At 54.3% G+C, this 14,087-nt stretch overlaps 7 protein-coding genes across 7 annotated transcripts in view; 4 read left to right on the top strand and 3 right to left on the bottom strand.

The window, feature by feature from the left end:
• Positions 1-230: 230 nt before the first annotated feature.
• PHACADRAFT_156863 (uncharacterized protein) lies at positions 231-1,498 on the top strand (the record flags this gene model as incomplete). The annotated part of the gene is made up of 6 exons (XM_007390960.1): positions 231-317; positions 393-530; positions 599-810; positions 871-1,165; positions 1,220-1,260; positions 1,381-1,498. 6 exons carry the CDS (start codon positions 231-233, stop codon positions 1,496-1,498), a joined length of 891 nt encoding a protein of 296 aa, XP_007391022.1.
• An 865-nt stretch (positions 1,499-2,363) lies between these two features.
• PHACADRAFT_169059 (uncharacterized protein) lies at positions 2,364-3,657 on the top strand (the record flags this gene model as incomplete). The annotated part of the gene is made up of 2 exons (XM_007390959.1): positions 2,364-2,411; positions 2,461-3,657. The coding sequence occupies 2 exons, from the start codon at positions 2,364-2,366 to the stop codon at positions 3,652-3,654; spliced, it is 1,242 nt and encodes a 413-aa protein (XP_007391021.1).
• Positions 3,658-3,770: 113 nt separating this feature from the next.
• Positions 3,771-5,809, bottom strand: PHACADRAFT_248310 (uncharacterized protein). Its single transcript, XM_007390958.1, has 8 exons — positions 5,486-5,809; positions 5,129-5,423; positions 4,862-5,080; positions 4,703-4,807; positions 4,529-4,652; positions 4,279-4,475; positions 4,043-4,216; positions 3,771-3,992 (listed from the first exon to the last, which is right to left on the bottom strand). The coding sequence occupies exons 1-8, from the start codon at positions 5,785-5,787 to the stop codon at positions 3,870-3,872; spliced, it is 1,539 nt and encodes a 512-aa protein (XP_007391020.1). The 5' UTR covers positions 5,788-5,809; the 3' UTR covers positions 3,771-3,869.
• Positions 5,810-5,850: 41 nt separating this feature from the next.
• Positions 5,851-7,636, bottom strand: PHACADRAFT_248309 (uncharacterized protein). The gene has a single exon (XM_007390957.1). The coding sequence runs from the start codon at positions 7,185-7,187 to the stop codon at positions 5,946-5,948; it is 1,242 nt and encodes a 413-aa protein (XP_007391019.1). The 5' UTR covers positions 7,188-7,636; the 3' UTR covers positions 5,851-5,945.
• Positions 7,637-8,300: 664 nt separating this feature from the next.
• On the top strand, positions 8,301-10,246 carry PHACADRAFT_204776 (uncharacterized protein). The gene is made up of 8 exons (XM_007390956.1): positions 8,301-8,549; positions 8,604-8,646; positions 8,695-8,974; positions 9,043-9,145; positions 9,209-9,356; positions 9,417-9,528; positions 9,591-9,704; positions 9,763-10,246. The coding sequence occupies exons 1-8, from the start codon at positions 8,402-8,404 to the stop codon at positions 10,036-10,038; spliced, it is 1,224 nt and encodes a 407-aa protein (XP_007391018.1). The 5' UTR covers positions 8,301-8,401; the 3' UTR covers positions 10,039-10,246.
• Positions 10,247-12,032: 1,786 nt separating this feature from the next.
• Positions 12,033-13,864, top strand: PHACADRAFT_248306 (uncharacterized protein). Its single transcript, XM_007390955.1, has 2 exons — positions 12,033-12,661; positions 12,720-13,864. The coding sequence occupies exons 1-2, from the start codon at positions 12,070-12,072 to the stop codon at positions 13,601-13,603; spliced, it is 1,476 nt and encodes a 491-aa protein (XP_007391017.1). The 5' UTR covers positions 12,033-12,069; the 3' UTR covers positions 13,604-13,864.
• A 12-nt stretch (positions 13,865-13,876) lies between these two features.
• PHACADRAFT_84750 (uncharacterized protein) overlaps positions 13,877-14,087 on the bottom strand; it is a gene marked incomplete at both ends in the record, with an annotated part of 3,112 nt that continues 2,901 nt past the window's right edge. The window contains one exon of the mRNA XM_007390954.1: positions 13,877-13,981. Within this exon, the coding sequence (XP_007391016.1) occupies positions 13,877-13,981 (105 nt within the window). The remainder of the gene's footprint in view (positions 13,982-14,087) is intronic.

Here is a 14,087-nt window from a genome sequence, read left to right as displayed (position 1 = left end):
AGCGATGGACGGTGCAGTGCAGGCCGGTCCCCACCTGCGGAGTCGCTGTCGACACTCTGCGGGCGCAGGCGGCCGTCACAGAGCGCGTCCAGTCACAAGCCTCGTCGATGGCATTACGTGACGCTCCGCGCGCTTTGGCCAATTATAACTGGGCAAAGTGTCCTGACCGGCACGACGCCGTCTCCTCTCACTCTTGCCTCTCTACTACCATGTCCCTTAAACACTTCAACATGACCTTCGCACCCTCCAACATGACCCTCGAGATGTGGGACACAGCATTCTGGGGCCCTGTCACAGCAACTCTGGACTGGTGCGAGGTGAGCAGCGTCTCACAGCTGGCATACGCGAGTCCGCTATCCACGAGGCCGTCCTAACTGTATGTGACGCTGCAGGCGAATTACAAGTTCAGTCGGTATATTGCGGAGGCTGCAAATACCTTCTCCAACCTTGTTACCCTCGCCTATGCCTGGTACGGCGTTTATCTAGTGCAAAAGGCGCATTTACCGCCGCGGTGCCTCATCGGCTGGGCGGTATGTTTCGGTGTTTTCCCCATCACTTACGTGTTCTTAAAATGCCGTTTGTGACACTATACCTATAGGGTTTTGCACTCGTCGGTCTTGGAAGCTTCATCTTCCACGCGACGTTGCTCTACGAGGCGCAATTGGCCGACGAACTGCCCATGATTTATGTCGCGTCGTACTGCTGTGCGATCCTTTTCGACTCAAAGCCCGGATATGGTGTGAGGAACCTAAGAACCTCCATGCTCTTTGTCTCGCTGCTCGTCTTCAATGTTTTGTTCACCTGGGCATAGTAGGTCGCTATTTGCTGCGGAGGGCTGCATGCACTAACTGCTGACATCCTGACAATCAGCGCAGTTTATAGGAACCCCGTGTTTCACCAGGTCGTGTTCGCGTCTATCATGTTCATGAGCCTCTTTAGAGCGACGTACCTCTTGAGAAGCGCACCCTACGCGCAGCCCATATCCACGCATGACAAGCGGACTGTCTCCCGCTTGTTTGGGACGGGCGCAGCGACGTTTCTGTTTGGGTTCCTGATTTGGAACCTTGATAACGTTTACTGCTTGAGGCTTACGAGCTGGAAAGAGTTCATGGGTTGGCCCGGTGCCTTCATACTCGAGGGTCACGCTTGGTGGCATATACTCACTGTGAGATGTCTTACGTCACGTCTATAATTCTGCTTCAACGCTGAATGTTTACAGGCTACGGGGACGTATCTCATGCTTATTGGACATACTTGTACGCGTTCACTGACTTGCTCGCTGCGATTTATACTGACCGAACATGTCTCTCTTTCGCAATTCAGTTTTGTAAGTCAGGTTCAATCAGGCGTGGTCAGTTTCAGATGCTGATTGTTGAACAGCACTCTCGGCATCAAAGACAACTTTGCCAACTACAAAATCACGAGCACATACGGCATTCCCGCCATCGAGCGTGTGGACAACTCTCGTAGCAAACCGAGCAAGTCCGAGTCGCAGTAAGGCTTGGAAGTCATGACCGCCCGCGAGATATCGAGGCGGCGCACACGAAAGCCTGACATAGTTACGACAGATTATCCCAATTCCCGTATCCTCATTCCATGTGTAGTATTGCCCTCAACAGATCCACATCTCGTCTATCCGCCGCAATATTTAATTTGTAGAGCCTGTATCGCTTCGGTCTCTCTTGCCGTAGTCTCCTCGTAAAGACTGCCGTATACATCTGTGTAGATGTTCTATTGTTTATTTAGCTAACGCGCACTCGCTGTCAAACGCTACTCAACGTTCTTCTCATCAGTGATGACGCGGGTGCTCTAGTTCTCAGCCATGACTCCTTAGGTGGAGAAAGTCCTCGTTATGCTTTGTGATATACTGAAGCCGTAATTGCCTGATGTTTGGCACGAACGTCAAGCCTCAAGAACACACCGGTGTGCATGCACTTTGCGGTCGCGGGTGCACGGGGTCCGGGTGCATCTGTCCTTCATAGCACTTAGTCAGCTGCTTTTTTCGACTGAGCGACTCTTCTAAGGGAGTATCATGAGCTGCTCTGCAATCCCGCTATGACGTTCCGTGTCACGTAGTTCGCGACTTTGGTAAGTCTTCTTACGTTACCAATGTTATTCACACGCCGCATGCTTGATAACTAAAAGTGAGCTGGTAGTGAGCCGACATACACCGTTGTCTCGAAATTCTAGAAATCCTTGTACAGGTGGCTCAATGCGTGCCTATACGCAGTCACGAAAGCCCATTTCTTGCATCGCCCTTGAAGGAGACTAGCGACCTCGTATCTATTGCGCGCGCGTGCAAGCTTTTTTACGAACTGGCTATGGACGTCCTGTAGGAGCACCTGAGGAGCTTAGATCCTCTGATGGCATCCATTCCGATGTCAGGCACAACAAACCACCTGGAAAACAAGGTGAGTAAGCAAAGCTATCGTTCAACGGGTCTGACTGACGAATTTGCAGTCTTTTTTCGCCAATGCAACCAGGGTGAAACGATTGTCCCTATCCAGTTTACCTGCGGGTGGCCTGCGACAGATGGGACAGTATATCTTCCCCTCTCGTTCGCTCTTGCCAAACCCCAAGGATCCCAACATCGGAGCCACGTTACAGGCGGTGGATGCCGAGTACTTCCGCATGCTGCTAGGCCCAAAGTTAAGATCGCTTTGGTTAGGGCAGGACGCCGGCGGCAGTGAGCTATACCTTCCTTATCTCCCGGGTGTGTGTCCTCGGCTTGAAAGCCTCACGACGTGGTCGTGGCCCACAGACTCGGAGGCGCAAGATATTATTGCACGCCTACCGAGACTTCGAGAGTTCACTGTAATTCAAATGAAGCTACCACCGCTTGCCAAGACCCATCTTTCCGCGTCCACCTTGCGTTCCTTATGCCTGTCAGGGGTCTCCCCTCAGTATTGGGACCTCGATTCAACGAGTTTTCCTTCCCTGACCCACTTTACTCTCGAAGAATGCCCCGACCTCAAGTCTATCGTTTGCTTCTTACGCGCGCTTCCCGCGACCACCCTGCAGGATCTTACGCTCGACTTCCCCAACAGTGCACCGAACATTCGGCTGGTGAACGAAGCCATCGAGGTTATCTCTCGGTTTCAGAGGTTGCACGAACTGTGGCTCTCCGGATGGGACAGTGACAATTTTCCAGACGGACAGGAGATCCCTCGATACAACATCGAACCTCTACTGTGTCTCCGCGAGCTCCGCGCGGTCTTTATAAGGCTCGGAGGCATAGGGCGCGAAGTCATCGACGGAATTGTGAAAAAGATCGGCACCGCCTGGCCACAGCTCAACAGCTTCGGGTTTGTGCAGAGCTGGTACAGGACAATGGAGCCTGCCGGCCTGACGCTCGAGGCATTGGGGTTGTTTGCAGCACATTGCCCCCGACTCACCAGCCTCATAATTGAGCTAGACGCGACCATGAAGCCCGACACACCGAAACCCGCCGAAGTTTCGCAGGCCGCTATTATGCTTGAGCTCAAGGGCAGCTTGATCGCGGAGTCGAGCTGGCCATGGGTCGCAAAATACATCTCGGCAGTTCACCCGAACGCCCAGCTGAGTATCGACGAAGACGAAAAGATGGATCAAGGAATGATAGGATATTGGAAGAATGTCATCAGCGTCCTCCCCGCCATGTCAGGGACCAAGTAAGAACACTCTGCAATCTCGGGTGTACGGAGTCCCTCATAGGCTCTTCGGAGGCGCTCAGAGCAGGTCTGACTCTTTCGCCAGAAGCTGGTGCGAGGCATGAGGACAACAGTTGTATTGCGGTGCTGATGGAAAGTGTGCGCAAGTCATGCGTGACATCATGGTTAAAACGTGGTCTGAGGTAGCAGGTCTACAGAAAATTAGAATAATGGTCAATCTTATTTCACACGAGACGCCTTCATTTTCCGCCAGCGAGTGTCCCGCCTGGCTATCAGGTAAATCTCAGCCTCGTCTCCGCGCGGCATCCACGCTGAGGTATTGTTCGGCTCAAGATTCGTCGCCTACACGTAGATGAGTTTGACACCAATGAAAGTCACTAGTGGCAGCTCACAATGAACCGCTCACCGGCTCGAAAGTCGCCGGGGGTCCCGTCCTCGCTCACATACGCAGCGAGCACGTCCCAGATGGTCACTTGCGCACGGAACTGCTTCGGCCGCTTCCGTGTCTCCGCGTCTTCCACGACGAGGACGCGGAAATTGCGCACTTTCCGCGGCGGGCACTCGGTCTAAGTGCAGGAAGCGTTCAGTACTCGTCTCCGGAAGGGTTCTATAAGTGTATAACTCAGACCTGGAGCTCTATCTCTATCTCTTCCGCCATGTTTTCCCTGTCGTTCGCAATCTTCTCGCGCATCGCCCGTGCGAGCCAGCCAGCTTCTGCCCGAGAGGTGCGCGAGACGATGTCCTGCGGACACTCGTAGGGCTGTGGAGTCGTCAGCGCGTCTTCCATGGTGCAGAGCAGATCATCTATTGTATCGGGCTGGGTATCTACATGACGGTCGGTCCGAGAAGGAGAGGTCAAAAATTGGATAGCGACGTACCTTCCGGCCGAGGCTTGAACTCCAGACCCGCGCGAATCTCGAGCCTATCTGCTTGTTTCTCCCATTCGCGAGATAGCTTGTCCATTTTCTCGCGGATCCTCTGCACTGCAGCATCTCGTTTGGCCTAAGGAAAAAGTCAGGCGTGTAACATCAAAAGTTTAATTCTTCACGAACGTTCCACGCGTCTTGAGCCTTAGCCTCCTCTGGCTCTTTCATCGGCGCCGACCACGATTTTTCTCCTTTGCTGTTGAAAAACTCAATATATGCTATCGGGAATGTCTACACGAGCGCCATGGGTCTAAGTGAGAAAGTAGAGCAGCAGCTAGAACGAACCTTGATAATCTTCAGGTCCATGACCGGCACCAGCCCGCCATCTGGTGTAAGACTCCCTAATGTCGCGACGAAAGGCTCGCTGTGGAATCCGAGCTTGGCATGCCATGGCGCGAGGTGGCAGCCATTACCGGAAACGGTTAGCGCGAATGAGGGTTCCTGTCCGACTCCAGCTAGAGGATTTTCAAGGAGCTCAAAGGGTTCTGCTCGACGGTCGAGTAGCTAAACTTCGTAAGTGACAGATGCGAAGCACGAGGACAGTTGACTCACCCTAGCACCGACAACTCCGACTTTCATCCCTACACGCAACGCCCCGCGGCGTATCGCGCGGATCATCGAATCACCGACCTCCACGCGAACACGGTACCACCCATCAGTCATTTCAACCTCTGGCTTGTCGTTATGCGTGGCCTCCATCTGTGGCGGGACTTCTGAGCCAGTATCTGGAGCGCTCGGCCAGGATATGGCTGATACGCAGAGGACCATGGGAAGACCCGCTGGCTTGTCCTGAGCTGCGATGAGACGCAGCGGGGGCCGTGTGCCGCGGTCGAGCTCACGCTCGTACCTGGAAACCGCGAAATACAGTCAGCAGCCCGTCTCCGCGACGCGTAGAAGGGCAAAATGTACCTGTAGAGTAGCTGTCGGACGACCTCAGCCCAGCACCATCTCCTCGACTTAACGTCTGCCTCGCTTTGTGGGTCGAGCGCAACCATTCCGGCGAGCTTCCAGAGGATCAGACCCCAGTGGTTCTCTACCCATGGCAAAGTCGCGAGCCGGCATCCGCGGGCCTTTAGCTCCTGGAAGGCCTCTTCAGGACCCAAGATAAGTTGCTGTGTAGAAGACTCCTCCGTGTGTGGTTGGGAAGCGGACGGCTCGGGCGCGGGTGCCGATGCATGGAAGCGATACCATTGGGCAGTGCTCGGTGCCATCTGTGAGAGGACCTCGAAATTTCTGGGAAGTCTCTTCAGTGAAGCTTCATGATGTCTGACACAAGATACTCACATGCCGTAGGACTCCAAACTCTCTCTGGAATGGGATTGAGGTCGAAGGCCGGAGGAGGTGAGCGTCTGCCTGTTTGGCGGGTGCCCTATATGCGTGCAATATATGTCATTTTCTCGGCGGCGTGTGGGACAAGACCCTTACCCAGATCAAAAAATGCTGCACGACCCTTCCCATTATCCTTTTTTGCCGGTGTCTTGTATACATGCGGAGCAATACCAACAATGCTTGGTTTAGGCGTGCTCGTTCTCTGGCTGACTTCTAGCTGCGCTCTGCCCGGCTCGCCAGGCTTCATCCCCACCTTAAACGGCGTGAAAAAATTGGGTTTCTTTGCCGAGCCACTGACTCCCAACCGTCGCGGTGTCAAACCAAGAGACTTCTTGGTGGGGGTCACGAACGGACTGTTCGAGCTGAAAGACACGGAGGGGAAGGCTGCTTTTAGTGGAGGCGTGAATGAAGGGGGCTTGGGGCCAGTAGAAGGGCGGGGATGGGTTGGGATGAGGGGAGAGCTGAAAGATGGCGTAAAGGATGGCCCAGGGATGGACTTGTTGAGAAGTGGGGATTTGAAGGGTTTTCGGCTCCCCAAGGGGGTAGAAAGGATCGATGAAGGGCGTTTGAATGCCGTACGCACTGGCGTCGGCGTGTCCGGTGGCTCTACTTGAGGACACGACTGACTTGAGGACAGAGCAGCGGAATTCTCCACACCCTTCAGGGCGACACGCCCGAAGGTGGGCAGCTGAGAAACTGGCATAGGATCTTGCGCCGACATCGTATTATCCTGGCCAAAGGGCTCGGATAGCTCCTCGTCTATCTCTGCCTCCCAGCGTTTCATACGCTCCGCGGCCTTCGCTAGAGATTCTGCAGACGGCGCGGACCAGGAATTTGTCTTTGTCGCTTTGCCAGAGTCGAGCAAGCTTGTTCCAGTTTGGAAGCCAACAAGAATATCACTACTTTCCAGTTTGCTGCCTTTAGTCTCGATGGAAGGGCAGGCGATACTGACGCCCGTTGGGTGATCCATGAAAGAGCTGGCCATGTCCGGAAAATCTGTTTCAGACTGAAAACTGAGGGGAGCACCAGGGGCCGAAGTAGCATTGAGCCAATTATCTCCTTCGTGATACCCATCGTCGCCACTAGGAACCATAGCTAGCTCTTTAGCTGATTGGAACGTGGCGCCGACAGGAGGAGTGCCGGTGGGTTGGTACCGTGATGTCATTTGCTCCTGCCGCTGCACAGAAGGGGAGGACGAGATGGATTCCGAGCTTGACTGCTTTCCAGTAGGTGTAACGCGATCAGATCTTGGGTCTGTGGCCTCGGAGGCAAAGTGGGTCATAGAAGCGGCAGGCTGAAAGCCTAACACAGAACGTGACACCCGTGTCACTGTATCGCGACGTAATTGATTCCAGAGAGCCGTCGAAGATACGACAAACTAACCTCTTTGAACTCTATTGGGCATAGAGTCGTGCTCTGATGTAGAGGTCGTAGTGAGTCCTATGTCGCTGAAGATGCCTTGAGACAAGGGCTGAGGTGGCCTAGATAGAGACTCAGACGCCTGAGACATCTGTCTTTCGAGCATGTCAAAGGCATTGAACTCGTCCTGGCTGAACATCTCGAACTGTCATCGTAAGTGGGCGATGAGAGTCTCTGCCTCTTCTGTGGCGGAGACTCGGAGTCCGTATCAGACTCGCCTAAATATTTAGCAAAGCACAGGTTGTCGTGGAAGTTATGGGTATTTACCGTCATCCCGCATCATAAATTGAAGCCTACGTTAGGTGGTCACTTGGTGGTACGTGACAGCCTGGATGAGCGTTCGACGCGTAGCGCGCACTCCGAGTGGTCACGTGGCATTTCACGAGCGGAAGGTTATTCAAACCTCTCCAATACTGGCAGAACGTTGACCAGCATTTTCACAATAGGTTCACGGTGATAAGTTGTACTCCGTTGTACTACCTTTGTAGTTCCACTAATCTCGGGCCCTGGCAAAATCTTTGGTCAAGTTTGGTGGCGTTGCCGCGTTTGTCGACTGAAGCCTGTGCGGTATGGTCTTCGCTATCAAGTTCTGCTAGGGGCCCGGCAGACGCGATATGATCATCTGCATACGAGGCTACTTGCAAAGAAAGCGTGATATTCGGCACAAATATTGCTAGAGCGATGCAGATACAGCGTAAGCTCTCCACTTTCCCTTCTCCAACAGAGTTCGTTCACGTCACATGCTGTGCTTCCCAGCATTGGGATAGCTTCGTTCATCGGAACGGTGAATCGGAACTGTCTGTTCGTGTCCCACGAATATATCATTGTATGATAGATACGTCGAAGGGGATCACAGGATGTAGATGCTATTATGTATTGGGAAAAGAGACACCCTGTCGGACGCAACCCAATCTGTCGTGCGTATGATGAAGATTTGACCCTCAGCATCGAGTTTGATGAATGGCTCACATATATAGTACCTTGTTATTCACACGTCGTCCACCACACACACCGCGTGTTCTCTTTGCATACGCCACCTACTCGAGTGTTGCTGTGCCACTGTCTTATCGACCTCTCATGTCACAGCCTGTGCCGGTGGATTTCCTGACGTGTCCCAGTCAGGACATGCGGGACGCATTGGCTACGGTTGGCACGTTAATCTCGGAAATCGGGCTAAACACCACCTATATGCTACAAACCGTTCTGCCCGAGGTCGCACTGTTCGGTGAGTGCCAGCATCCGACGTTCAACTTACTCGTCAGCTGACAACACCATACAGGTGTTTTCTCGCTCTTGATCGTTTTGTCTACATTCATCCTCCTGTGGGCGGTTTTCGCTGATTCGAAAATTTCCGCTGACCGCCCCACTAGGCACAATGGCTTAAAGCGGATTTCCCGCGTCGTTGTGGCATTTATATGTATGCTCATGTACGCGATGGCAGCCGCACACATGGCCATTTCAGTGCGATATGCTTTTCGCGACGCCACGGCCTCGACATCGATACAGACTATTGCCTCTCAGTGTGTCAACGAGCTGGCGGACGGGGGAAGCTGCAGTACAGATCTCAGCATGCCCACTGATGGTGTGCTCGCTGTCGGTGTCGTGGCGATGTCGTCTTCCTGCACGACAACCGCTCTCTTGATCGTCAATGTACGTGGGACCTTGCAGCAACGGATTCTATCTCGTGACGCTTACGGCTAAGTCTTCTTGCTCTCCAGATCATACTCAGCGACTGCATCGTCCTGTGGAGGGCCTGGGTCTTGTGGTCCAAGCGTCGCCTTCTCACTGCCATATCGGTCGTCCTAGTCTCGTCTACACTTGGTAAGTTGTAACTGTGCGCGCGCGATTTCAAATTTGTAATTTGAAAATTCTTCTACCTCATAGTCATGTCGTCGCTGAATGTCCGCAACAGCTGTCAGATAGGTTACACTACGGGAAATGAGTTTACCAACGATGTTTACGGCCTTGCTGCTTTTGTTCTGTCGCTGCTGACGAACATCTGGGCGACGTCTCTAATTTCATACAAGGCATGGTGAGCTTATTTGTCGGCAGGATAATCATCAGTTTAGACTGAGAGGGCATCGGCATACAGGCGGCATCGTAATTCTGTGAGACGCGCATTCAAGGGCGGGAGTGCAGGTACTCGTAGCGCCAAGATACTCATGCTCTTTGTGGATTCTGGGCTGCTGTACTGCGGGCTGTGGGTACGTATTTTCTATACCTGGCACACTAATGTACTGATGAAGCTTTCACACGAATTGTCCAGATACTTCTAGTTGCCTATATTGTTGTTACGAAATATGGCATCTCAGGGCTCATCCGGGTGCGCTTTATACGGGACATGGAAAATGCAGTCAGCTCAGTCCTCATTGACATCATCGTGAGATTAGTCTTGCTTCAAGATTAACCCCCGCTAAATTGTCTCGATCATCGCATAGGGAATGTACCCAACAACCCTCGTTCTTCTCGTCTTTCTGACAGATTTCACCCTGGAGGGCGCCACAAAAGTCAAAAGCATACCCGTCCAACTGCCGGCACCAAATCGAGCCAGCATCATCACACGATCCAACCCCGTGTTCCACTCAACAGCGACGGTGATGACCGAGGACGGAGATCCATACACCCAGAGTGTCATTGCCATCCTCGGCAATGAGAGTTCCGCAGACGATGAATCTGACATACTTGAAAACAAAGATCATGCATTGGTCGTTTAACGTGCAACGCACTCGATGAATCTGTCGATACGTTGCCGGCTTGGTTTCATTGTAGGCCGGACTCGCTGCTACTAGTGTGTCATGTGACGACATGGTTGCCTTGAAATACTTCGCTTGTTTAATCTATGCATCCAGTATTTATGTATGATTGATTAGCATGTCAGAGTTTGTACTGTTTTGGAGTCTATATAACAGCTAATGAAGCCGCATGAATTCTGTCTACGTGCACTGTGACACGCGGTGTCCGTACGCCACAGCGTCGGCGCCGGCGATGCTCGCCTTCCATCTTCGCCTGCTCCGAATACTAGTACGTCCTTCCAGGTCTTTGGTACTGAAAAAGCACTGCCTGGCTTGGCTAGCACTTCACCTAGACTCAGCTGTGGCATGCGTCTAGTAGCACGGCGCCGGTGAGTGATCAGCATGAAAGACGGTCTTCAATGTGTGTTATCGAACGGGATTTGTCCAAGTTCTGATAGCCCAGGACCCCGTGCGCACGGAGGCACCATTAAAAGAGCCACGGCGCCGATCCAGCTGATGGGACAGCTTCGCTTTCGTCTTCACAAGCCGCAGAAGTTTTGCGCTTTGTGAGTGATCTGGTTGCAACGTTCAGCTGGTGTCAATTAATCCTTGGAAGTATTGTTGGCTGGCCTTTGCGAGCCTGCCATCCAACGTAGGGCCACCCACACCGGCGAACTACCACGGGAGCGTATCGCCACTGCCGCCGCTTTTTTACGCGCCGTTCGTAGTGTGTAGCTTGACATCTTGGCAGTCTCCTATCGTCATACCTGCTGTATTCGGGGCTCTCGCCGTCGTGCGTTTATCGGCAGATTGCACACAGAACCGACGTCCGATGAGTCTCCATCCTACGGCCATCTACTGACATCTCCCTCTGTGCGACTCGAAGGGGGGTAACCACGGTATCTGGCTGCCCCAGCAACGTCGCGCTCCGACTAGGACAGGCATCGAATGGCGGAGATATATCTATCTTCATGCGACGGAAGACTTCCTGCACGTCATCCCTTGTTCTGCTCGTTTCTCTGACAAACTTCACCGTGGAAAGCGCGACGAACCTCGAAGATGTGGCTACTCCACCCATCAAGCCGCTGCGGTCGATCAGATGTCGCAACACTACACGGTCTGACATTGACGTGCTGGACCCAACAGCAGCAGTGATTACTGGGAACGGCGACTAGGATCTATATATCTAGAGGGTCATCGCCATTCTCAACGACGAGAGCTGCAAGGGGGAGGAGGCGTCCAGAGTGCTTTGGACTATAGAGGACTCTGTTACGGCTACCTGACGCAATCTCGGTGAATCCGTCAATGCGTTCTCCGCTTGGTTATCGCTGTCTGAGGTCTACTACTACCCAGGCCGCTGGTGGGCAGAGTTGGACTCGCAATCGATTCGGGCTGCTGGGTTTATCTATCTGATAGTCATGTGCACGTCGTGGGTCATTTCTAAACATGTGCTGTGATTGGGTCTATAGAACAGCTGAAGGAAGCCTTGAGTTCCGTGTCTTGCCTGGAGGCTGGCACGCGGTGCCCGCACGCCACAAAGCCGGCGCTAGGAGCAATTTGGCTGCCTTGGCTCCGTTGTGGATGTTCTTCCGACTCCTCCAGGTCTTGGCCGCCGAAGCAGCCATGTCCAGCTCGGTAGATACCTCGCATAGACGTGACGTGCGCCTCGTGTGATGTGAGACGAAGATGACGCGCTTGAGCAGACGGTATCACCGCCCGCATTGCTTCGCGGTCTCACCGCGAAGCGGTGTCAGCGCATCAGCGGAAGGCAGCGAAGGTAGAATTGGACAGGATGCGATGCAGATGGACGTAATTTTTAAGTGCGGTTGCCAACGTGCAAGGCCTGCGCGAGGCAGTACGGTTTAACGGCGGCAATTCCCGAGGCCTATATGACATCGATCGCTAAACGGGATTTATCCAACGCACGCCCACCGCACTTCACCACCTCCACCTCCTCCACCTCTTTTCCCAGCTACTTTCAAGTCTCCTAATTCTTTTCTTTACGACGCAGCAATGGCCGCCGAATCTCTTCGCCGACGCTACGAGGCCGCAGGCCAGGGTCACCTCTTGCAGTTCTGGCCTCAGCTATCAGACTCTGAACGCCAGCAGCTGCAAGCTCAGCTCGAGGCACTTGACATCGAACGTGTCAACCGTGTTTACAAGAAGGCAATTGGCGCAGAGAAGGAGCGTGCAGAACAGGCGGGTCAGGACGTCGTCGAGCCCTTGCCAGAGGACGCGGCGGGTTCCATCATTGGAGGCACCGAGGACGAGAAGAAGTGGAGGAGCATCGGTCTCAAGGCCATTTCCAGGGGCGAGCTCGGTGTTCTGCTCATGGCTGGCGGTCAGGGAACGAGGCTCGGCAGCACGGCCCCCAAGGGTTGCTACGACATCGGGCTGCCCTCGCACAAGTCGCTTTTCCAGTACCAGGCCGAGCGGATCGCCCGCTTGCAGAAGATCGCCGCCGAGGAGACCCAGTCATCTAAACCTGCTGTCATTCCCTGGTACGTCATGACCAGCGGGCCGACCAGGAAGGAGACGGAACAGTTCTTCGAGAAACATGCGTATTTCGGGCTGGATTCCAAGAACGTGGTCTTCTTCGAGCAGGGTACGTGTCCGTATCTGAGACGTGGAGGAACGTGCGACTTATGATGCTGTATCCTCAGGCACATTGCCGTGCCTTACTATGGATGGTAAGGTCATTCTAGAGACGCCCTCGAAGGTCGCTGTTGCGCCAGACGGCAACGGTGGTGTCTACGCCGCGCTGCGCCGTCCTCTGAACCCCTTCGACGACTCCCACACCGTCCTCGCCGATCTCGCGAAGCGCAATGTCCGCTACGTCCACGCGTACTGCGTCGACAACTGCCTTGTCAAGGTTGCCGACCCTGTCTTCCTGGGTCACTGCATCGAGAAGCAGGTCGATTGCGCCGCCAAGGTCGTCCCGAAGGCGTACCCCACCGAGTCTGTCGGCGTCGTCGCGCGCCGCGGCAACAAGTTCAGCGTCGTCGAGTACTCCGAGATCTCGCAGGAGCAAGCCGAGCGGCGCGACCCCAAGACGGGCGAGCTCGCCTTCCGCGCCGGCAACATCGTGAACCACCTCTACACGCTCGACTTCCTGGAGGAGGTCGAGACCTTCGAGGACGAGCTCGCGTTCCACATCGCGCGCAAGAAGATCCCGTACGTCGGCGAGGACGGCGCGACGATCAAGCCCACGAAGCCGAACGGGATGAAGCTCGAGATGTTCGTCTTCGACGTCTTCCCCTTCACGAAGCGCTTCGCCGTGCTCGAGGTCGCGCGCAACGAGGAGTTCAGCCCGCTCAAGAACGCGCCCGGCACCGGCTCAGACGACCCCGGCACCAGCCGTCGCGACCTGCTCGCGCAGCACAGGCGCTTCCTCGAGGCCGCGGGCGCGAAGCTCGCGGACGGCGTCGAGATCGAGGTCTCCCCGCGCGTCAGCTACGCGGGTGAGGGCCTCCAGTCGCTCAAGGGCAAGACGTTCACCCGCTCGGGCCTGGTCGAGTCCCTGGAGGAGTTTGATGCCCTGCTTTAATCATCGAAAGATATACATCTCGGACGCTCTACGCATATAATCCCTCCCCGCATCTCACACTAACGGAATGGACTACACCCTAGAATAGTAATCTTGGACGATTGGTTGACCGGTTTGTAATCGCATACAGGGACATTCAGCTCCGCTTTGGATGAACTCTCACGCTCGTGTTTACACTTCGTGACTCGTTCACAGCGAGCAGTGGGACGGTGTCGGCAGTTCGCAGCGGCATAGCATTGACAGAGCGAGGTACGATATCGAAAATGTCCTGTGTCACCCGCCTACAAGTCCGTCTGGGTTCCCTACGGGCATTGTCCCACGCCGCTCGAGCTCTTCCCGCAAGGACGCAAACAGCCGCTGTGTCCGTTCGGCGTTTGGCTGCAGTTGGTGTCAGAGAGGCGCAGAGTCGGTATACGCGGTGGGGGGACACACTCTCTTTGCAGCACGCTATGAGCTTGTCGATCAGCGCGCTCTGACCCTTTTT

The sequence above is a fragment of the Phanerochaete carnosa genome (genome assembly GCF_000300595.1).
Source record: "Phanerochaete carnosa HHB-10118-sp unplaced genomic scaffold PHACAscaffold_1, whole genome shotgun sequence".
NCBI classification, from domain to species: domain Eukaryota; kingdom Fungi; phylum Basidiomycota; class Agaricomycetes; order Polyporales; family Phanerochaetaceae; genus Phanerochaete; species Phanerochaete carnosa.
The sequence above is the reverse complement of the archived record's forward strand: the minus strand, read 5'-3'. Positions and strand labels throughout refer to the sequence as shown.